This window comes from Rhipicephalus sanguineus, chromosome 1, assembly GCF_013339695.2.
Source record: "Rhipicephalus sanguineus isolate Rsan-2018 chromosome 1, BIME_Rsan_1.4, whole genome shotgun sequence".
Classification (NCBI taxonomy): Eukaryota; Metazoa; Arthropoda; class Arachnida; order Ixodida; family Ixodidae; genus Rhipicephalus; species Rhipicephalus sanguineus.
This window is the reverse complement of record NC_051176.1, coordinates 228,522,497-228,531,848: the sequence shown is the minus strand read 5'-3', so window position 1 is coordinate 228,531,848 and position 9,352 is coordinate 228,522,497. Positions and strand designations below refer to the sequence as shown.

The following is a 9,352-nucleotide window of genomic DNA, read 5'->3' as shown; positions in this document are numbered from 1 at the left end:
TAGAACGCAAGATTCACTCATGTTTGTTGTTCTAGCTTTTCTTCTATAGCATCTTATTATAAAGTCATATGAGATACATCAAATGACTTGAAAGTACACGTGACCTATAGGCACCATGAGCGTGTCGCCCGCGGCTCCGGAGCTTTTGACAACACAGAGGCATCAGCGGCGAGTACTTACTCGGTGGCGCGTTCTGAAGTTGGCATCATGCGTGGCCTGACGCCGTCAGTATTTTGTGCTACGGTTTTAATACGCTTACAGGGACGTCCTTCACGTGCACCTTAGAAATGGGAACACCACGCAGGTGACTGCCAGTAAATTAACTTTAACAATTTCTGGGGTTTTCCGTATCAAAACCACGATATGATTATGAGACACGCCGCAGCGGTGGCCTCCGGAAATTTTGGACCACCTATCGTTTTTCTTCTTTAGATTAGATTCTTTATTCAGCATTAGTACAGAAGGAGGTCCCGAAGTTACAAAACTGTCAGGGGGACCTCCTATTAGTATTTGGACAATGTCAGTAAATTCTACATAAAGACAACCTAGGGTTCTTTAACGCGCGCCTAAATATAAGTGCGCGGACCTCTAGCATTTCGCTCCATCGAAATGCGACCGCTGCGTCCGGGGTCGAACCCGGGTCTTCTGGGTCAGCAGTCGAGCACCGTAACCACTGTGCCACCGCGGCAGTTTAGTAAATTAACTGTGATTGTTTCTAAGTACAATGTGCAGTATTCCGACATTGGACATAAAGCGTCCGTGAAACTGAATACAAAGAAATCTATTAGCTGCCAGGCCCAGAAATGGCCTCACCGAGTGTGACATGTTCTCTGTTCGGCTCGTTTTGCTTTAGTGAAATATTGATACAAAATTTCGACCACTAGATGTATCTGTTGTTGGTTCTGATGTATCTTTCAGCCGAGTATTTATAAGCGGATGTTGCCAAGGAAATGGGCGACTGGCTTCAAAGTGCGGTATCTCTCCACACTGAGGCCACAAGCATGACGCGTTCGGCAGCTCCCCAGATTTTGCGCGGGTTTTACGCGGCAAATGTGACATTAAATTATTAGTAAGCAAGGAGGCTCGCTTCCTGCAGATACTGCAACGATGAACTGTAAAACACATTATCCAAGAGGAATCGCTCAGAAGTTACGTTTATCCTTTCTTAAAGTCTATATGGGCGCAACTTACGGACGGTGTTCCCCCAAGTGCATATGCAAAGTATGACGGGCGCAACGGCTGCCGGAGCAGAGGTTTTCGAACATTCGACACGGCCTTCCCGTGGTAGACCCAGGGTACAGGACTCTGATAATATTCGAGGTGACGTCATCGATTAGTATGCTTGGAGGGAGAGGCTGCCCTTCCTTTGCCGAGTTTGTCGTCTGCTTGTGTACAGACTTCTAACGCATGCGCCCATTCAGAGAGCCACATTCGCCAATTTAACATTGAAACAAAATAGCCACGACGTGACATCTGTAGAAGGAAACTGATATTACAGAGCGCAAGACAAGATAGAGAAATATCTGCAGACAGAATCCCCATCCACTCGTTCTATTCCAATTAGGCTGGTAGATAACCTTACTTCGTTACTACTTCCAACGTAATTACCTGCAATCGTCCTAACCAACTTGTGACAGTGCTTCTCCTCCAGTTTACTCCGCACGCAAGCTTGCCACCCCCTGGTTAACCTCCCCAACTTTCTATAGCTCTTTTCGTAAACATTATAATTGTTTTCATGGTCCTGTTTATGCGTCTAAGGTTCAGCAGTGCTATCTAATTGCTTGAAAGCTATCGTCTTTCCCTGTTCCTCCGTTACCTTCCTTTTTTTTAAACATAGAATACGAACAGCGACTTCAAATAACATTGGGTTGGTAAAGTAGCCTTTCGTGAACCATACCTTTTTGAAATTGGCGAAAAATGCTGACTGCTGCTGAATGAAGGTTAATTTTGATGTCACTAAGAAGTATAAACTGCTGGGCGAGTTGCCAATGCGTTACAAAAAAGTACAAATGGAGCTGGAAACTCGGCTTATAGGTCATACACTAAAATTAATTCGAAGCATTTATTACACTAGGGGACCGCTCTTTTTATTAAAATTTAAACTAAAGGAGAAATAAATAAAGTTCATTAATTGCCTAGTGCCTCAATGACGTCAACCCCCTGTAATACATTCGCACGAGAAGAGAACAGTTTTCGACTTGGTAATTTTTCACGTCATTTTCACTATACAAATTTTAGAAAATCCAATAATTTTTTACGTCATCAATATCATACTAATATGTTAACGCCAAGACTGCTCGGGAGTTAATAATCACGTAAGAAATGCAATGCTTACGAAAGCAGGTTCGGTTATGTTGTTTAGGCTAGGTTGTGTCAATTCACGTTAGGTTAGGTGATACACGCGCCTGAACACATGTTGCCCTAAGCTATATGAAAGCGGCGCTTCGGACTTTATACGGACATCAGATGTAACCTTTTACGTCGTTGCTGTCACAAGTCGATACTGCAGGTTAGGAACTTTGTGTTGTTTCAGTAACACAATTTTAAATGCAAAGTTCTCTATGAATGTTATTTCTTGCACGATTATGAGAATAAATATGACATTTAATGAAAACAAATAGCCTTGAGGACAGATTTTGCGTTTTACATTCAATTTGAATAGCGCCAAGGAATAAAGACGAGAACAGGACGGCGACAACAAGAGCGTCGCTTTGGTTGGTGTCTTCGGTGCCGACACTTTAACGCAACTACGCCGCTGTGACGTGATCGATTATAGATTGTTTCATCGCATCCCGGTTGTGGGCATTGTGGGCATCCAGGCTGAGGGCATTGTTCCTCTAGAATTTAATATGTGCCGCCCTTAACAATAAATTGTAAACCATGGAGTTTTGGCTTCTGCTTTCATAAGGCTTTGCGACTTCACCAATTGACAAGTTCTCGATAAATGATTCCGATACAAATGGAACAATATTGCAGTGTTCGTGGTGCATCAAATAGTTCACAAAGGGGGTAGGGTTGAAGCACAGTTGAAAATAATTTTTAATTAACTACTGACCTTTCGTATGTGGCACCGGCTTTTGTCGGATTGAAATCGTCGGAGTGGTTTCACTCCAATGAAGACCGGGCCTACGGCCTAAATATCAGTAACTTACAAAACATTCTTTGAACTGTGCGTCAACGCTCCTTCTACATCAAATCAAATCAAATCAAATCAAATCACATCAAATCTTTATTTCCACCGTGTATTTTACAGATGGAGGACAACGAAAAAAAAAAGCTGCCTATAGGCGGCTTGACTAGTCCGTACATATGCCTCCGAACATATGTCCTCCGCCTTTAGTACGTTCCAGCAGTTTCTGGAACTTACTAAGGGTGGCGCCTGACTTTGTTTTGAACGCGAAGCATTTCCTAGCGAACCAAAGGCACTTTCACCGTTTCTTTTGTATTGTTCACTTCCAATTACGGTTTAAGGTTGCGTTCAGCAATAGGTGGTCTGAAAAATGAGGCCCCATGCGAAAGGTTTCCCTGAGACCCAGCCACGTATCTACAGGCCTTTTTCTTTTGTGTAATTCAAGCGCCAAATTCAATTTTGGGAGCTTTAAACACGTCTTGGCCGCCATGCTTTGGCATCGCATACTCGAACGCAAACGGCTGCTACGTCACTAGATATTGATTATCATCATCATTCTCAGCATGTTTTAGTCCACTGCCGGATGAAGGCCTGTCCCAATGATCTCCCTATCCTGTGCGAGCTGATTCCGTTCTATCCCTGCGAATTTCTGAATTTCGTCACTCCATCAAACTCTACGCCTTCCTTGGCTGCATTTCCAATCCGGTAGCCATTCTCATACTGTCCATTGGTTGTCAGTTCTTCGCATTACGTGACTAGCCCACATAATGCCTGGTTCAAATCAAGGGACCAAAAAAAGTAGCCAAAAAAGTAGCCAAGTAGCCAATCCACTTTTTCTACCGCGACCAGCCTAAAAAAGCAGCCGAATTGGCTCATAGTAGCCAAACCTCGCAACGCTGGTCTCACGCTGTGCTTTGGCATAAACGTGCGTTTTGCCTTTAGGCTTAGACTGTCAACGGTGTAGCGTATTACATCAACATGGCATTCCATAAAGCCGCGACCTGTGTAGCTCATTGCATGGTATAAAACACGTTGTACAGATGACAATAAAGACAATTTCAGAATCAGCTTTATAACATTAATACAACCGTTTCACGAAAGCCAATATTAACAGTGATTACAACGCGAACATTGGATCCGCATAAATATTACTTGTCAATGCAACGCTCCTCGGTTTATTTCTATTTACCGCTTTACTTCGCAGCACGCAACTTACACATTGCTGATAGCATTTGCTGTTCACTAATTGCACAGGTTCATTGCTGCTATAATTTTCCATTATTAACATGAACGTATATTCTCATAAAAGGTTCTTACGACAGAAATATTTCTGAGAGCAGGCGCCAGCCAACGGTATACAATTTTAGATACATTATAGCTCATAGCAGGCTTTAAAGCCGTACATTTGAAGGCCTACAACCACAACGGACACAGTTGTCTTCCCAAATCCCATTCTAATGGGCATTTACATCGGATCGGATGGATTGATTAGGAAATTCCGCGGAAAACTTGTGCCTTTTCGCCATGTGTATCACTTTGCTTGCGTCAGTTTCCCATGTATTTGTTAAAACATGCACGTACTGCCTCATAAAATAGGTGATAGCGGTTTTCAGGTTCCTGTTCATCCCAAATTCCTCATGGTTTCCTTCTATGATTTTAATATAAAAGTCACCTTAAAATGCCGCCGTACCAGCTCAGCTGATCCTCCGCTGTGGCTACTTTGCCACGCCTTCACCTAGTGGAGAGAATGAAGTTCGAAGAAGGTGACCGTTTCACAGATCTGGTTCGTTTCTGACCCTATCATCGGGGCTTTTGCGACGAAACTAAATATACAGATAATATTAGTATGCCGTTGACTTGAAATACAAGAGGAACACCTTATGGAAATTTTCTTCGTCATTTTGAACTGGTTTTCACCATTCCGGAATGGTGGTCGTCTTCCCCTCATTCTTTTCCCTTTCTCTGGGCGCTCGCACTTCGTTTTTGCCATAGAGCCGTGTGGGAATCCTCAGCTAATTTTGTACCTGAGACAAAGGCACTCTCATGCCAACTATACTACTGTGTGTACTTGAATAATGTTAGCACTAGGTAGCAAACTTATGTAATTTCTTCTTTCTTGCACTCTTAAAGAGGTTGGCTTGGTGGGCTAGCCGGTATTGCATCTTAGAAAGGGTGCAGCGCACACAAACGGGGACAGAGTGATGAAGAAAGAAGACACAGCGCTGAATTGTCAAGTTCACTCTACAATAAGAAAAGGGCAGTATGTTACATTGCTTGATGTCAATTGGTTATTATTATTATTATTATTATTATTATTATTATTATTATTATTATTATTATTATTATTATTATTATTATTATTATTATTATTTCTTATATATTATTTTCATGTCCTTGTTTTCTACCCCTTGACAAAATGATTTTTCTATCCCATTGCATGCTATAGGCCGTTCTTTGGCCTAACACCAAAAGTGGGTTGCGCCCATTTCACATAGGGCCAGCAGTCAAGCAACGCTTGTGAGCGCCGGCTTGCCGGCTGCTTGCCGCGGCCGAGGAAGAGGAAGACGAGGCAGGCAACAGCAGCCATGCCCAAGAAGGAGGCCTCGGCCCTCAAGGGCGGCATCGGGCTCGACGAAGATCCCTTCCTCAAGAGCACCTGTGTTTACTCCATCAGCTCGTGCATGATCTTGATCTTGGTGTTCTTCGTGGCGCTTCCCGGTGCACTGATGCCCTACCTGACCCGGGTTCGGTTTATCAGAGAAGTGCCCAAAAAGGAAGACGTCCAGCTGGATAGCAGAGGTCCCGAACCCCTCCTGATCTGCCAGTTGGACCCGCACAGCTTTTCGAGGCCTCCGCCGTGGACGTACGCCCAGAGGTACATCCCTATTCACCTGTGCTCGCACATTGTGCTCCCGCTTGTAGGTCTACCAGACTTCTTCAGCGACATGCAGAACTATGACAGCCTGAGCTTGGCCAACCCTCCGTTTCACCTTGCCGATCTGACTCCCCTCGTCAAGTCTAAGCCGCACCTCAGGCTTATCGCAGGGCTGGGGAGTTTTCAAGATGCCAGCGGGCTCCTGCAACACCTTGCCTTGAGCCAAGAAAGAAGCATGGCGTTCTCACGGAACTTACTCCGTTGGACTCTCGTGAACCACCTAGACGGACTCATGGTGACCGGTCTTTTTCCAGTATCAGACAGCCGCTTACGCAACTGCGCCGTACGCTTGCTCAAGAAAATGGCGACTCTCTTCCGCCACAGGGAGTTCATGCTCGTGTTGCCCCCCGAGTCTTCCTTATTAAGCAGGCCTAAAGCGGGCAAGAGGCTTGCGCAGCTGGTTGACAAGATCGTGCTGCCACCACAGTGGCTTGGACTCAGCCGTGCGCTGGAGAAAATTCTCTCCAGCGGCTTTCCTCCTTCTCAGCTTGTTGGGGCAATCCGCTTCGAAGGTATCCCATACACGCTAAACCACAGGGATAGTTACACTGGCACCGTGCCAGGTAACGAGAACACGTTCGCGTACCACGAGTTGTGCGTCAAGCGAGGATGGAAGCGCCACAGGGATGGAGACATCACTTTCTTGCACCGCGGCCGCTCATGGTACATATACGAAGACGAGCACTCTCTGGCAGCGCAAACAGCAAAATTCATGGAGAAAGGACTTGCGGGCATCCTCGTGTGGGACGTCAGTGCCGACGACTTCCTAGGATTCTGCGGCCGCAAGAACATCCTGCTGGAAACAGTACGCAATGCTTCTTTAACGATGGGTGCACCGTTATTGAATTTGACGTCGGAAGCATTGAATAAGGATCCCATGAATGCCTCTTCAGTTGCTGAATTAAACATGTCTATTTTATGATATTGATTGGCGTCGTGTAAGAATGTGCTGTGCAGGCATACGCATTGCGGTGGCTTATAACGAACACGAAGCCCTCGTATTCTCGCGTTTCGCCGTATTCCTGCTATTCCAGCATTTTTGTTCTAGGATTTAACTGCAGGGCAGAATAAAATCTTCAGTAGGAGGCGTCAGACTGGTAGCGTGGAGATCACGGAACATCTTTGATAACTCAACATTTCAGTTTCATGAGGCTTCAATCCGAGTTTCGTTTAGCCTATTTAGCCCCTCGACACGCGCTCCAGAGCACAATTAAATCAGCATACGGCAATAGCGTAGCGACAAGTGATTTGCACTTAATGCGGTTTCCGATACGGTGAGATGTTGGTCCTCGAGCTCACAGTTATAAATAAGGCTGCAATTTCGTTTTTTTTTTAGTGTAATACTCAAAGCGTTCAGGGTAGGGCGACAATCCGCCTCGGTTTCCGTGCGTTATAAGTTACGCTACATTAGACATCTTTGAAAGGTTCAAACTGCTAGTGAAGACTCACGAACGAATTGAGCCGAAAAATGGCGAGGAATTACAAAAACCGACGGGCTCTAGTTTTTGCAACTACCACTCACCAACAGATTTCCAGTGGGAGTCAGAGCTGTCAAGCCCAAGTACCGAGGACTAGATATAGCGTGTGAACCGGGCCGGGCTGTCAGCCCAAGGACACGGCTACCTGGCATGAGATGGCCGCCCGCCTCCAAGCGTGAACAGCCTAGTCAAGAAAATAAAGCCTAATTCTCTCTCTCTACCTCTCTACCATATCACGCGAATCTGCGCGCCCAAGTAAGGCATATAAAAAAAAAGTCACAGATCCTTTTACGCAATGCTAAGGAGAGCACAGGTCAACGCCTCCTCTATCTTAATAGAGGAGGTGCTGCACAGGTGCAGCGGTTCCAGGAGCAATGACGCCTTTTTATTATGTGCTTTTTCCACCTCATACTTATGCTGTGGCCTGCTCAATAACCTCGTTGACGACCTTGCTGCAAAAATTAAGCAGTTTGATGAACAGGGTCTCAGAAACCTTGCGTCTCTGGTTGACGGCGAGCGTTTCATGATCAAGTAATGCGAGAAAATGCGCACGACTGTCGATGGACTGGTAACTTCGAACAAAGACTCGAGGGCCGAAAATGAAGCACTAGCCAATAAGATTGCGGAGATGGAACAACACGGCAGGATAAACGATGTCGAAATCAAAGGCGTCTCCTGTAAGCAGGGCGAGGATTGCGTTGCGATTTTAAGCGCAGCTGCTGAGTTTTGTAGCGTTAGCTACACTGGCCTAGCTGAGCCAGTTTCGCGTGGATCCTCGAGAGCCGTGCTACGCATGCGCGAGGATCAGTGATGTCACGCACCGGAGCCGGCAACTCCCGCGCACTCCGTCGCCGCCGCGCGCGACTCGCTGCCGCCGGTCTGCGCTTTCCAGAGGAGTGACGTCGTAGCCTTGGCAGATGTATAGGCGCCGGCGCGCGCGCAGCTATTCGCCTTCGCTGTGCAGTCGCCGTCTGACACTGCGCTGGAGCCGCTTGATAGCGCCTCTGACTGGCGTTTGCCAGTGTGGTATAGCCATGTAGAAGGAGAGCGCAAATGCTGCTCAACGGCGCAGAAGAGCGGAAAAGCTTAACTCATCGGATCCCGAAGTAGTTGCCTGGCAAAATAAATATACATGTGCCACATAATACGTATACATTGTGTGTGTCATTAGAGCAGCAGTAAGCATGATAATCAAGCTAATCCTAGACAATCAGGCAAGCTAAGAATAATTAGCTGAATCTTTGCTAACGCTACGTTATCCTGGCATAGCCTAGCTAAGCCACTGCAACATTTTTTGAATGCCCCATTTCATACTCAGACATCGACGCAGTCTATTGTGTAGCTAGCGCAACATCAGAAAAGAGCATTATCGTTCGATTTTGCTCGCGTGACAAGAAAAATGAATTTTTTTAGGAAAGCTCGAAAGGCGCGTTTGCGCTCTTCTCGGTTAGGTCAAACTGGAAGTACAGACAATGCTGCCCACGTCAACGAACACCCTATCATTGACAAGAAAAAGTCACAGTTTCGCCGCAAGGGCGAAGTAATGAATGCGATAGCAAGAAACTGGAATGTCACGCGAAGAACGACAAGCAGCTCGAAATTTGCAGCGCGCAGCTGAAGCACAAAGGAGGATGTTCGAAAAGAACGCACAGGACAGGACAAGCGCGAACTAACAACTGTCACAGTTGTAACGTCTGTTTGTTTGAGCTGGAAGTGTCGACTATGCAGAACCCGACGCTCTCAGATATTTCTTTTTCTTTTAAACTGCGGCGCGTTGTGTCACCCCTCTGCGTCTCCTGCCACGTGGTG

At 46.0% G+C, this 9,352-nt stretch overlaps 1 protein-coding gene across 1 annotated transcript; it reads left to right on the top strand.

Moving 5' to 3' along the window:
- Window positions 1-5,715: 5,715 nt before the first annotated feature.
- LOC119381763 (endochitinase) lies at window positions 5,716-6,987 on the top strand. Its single transcript, XM_037649532.1, has one exon. It carries the CDS (start codon window positions 5,716-5,718, stop codon window positions 6,985-6,987), a length of 1,272 nt encoding a protein of 423 aa, XP_037505460.1.
- The last annotated feature ends 2,365 nt before the right edge of the window (window positions 6,988-9,352 follow it).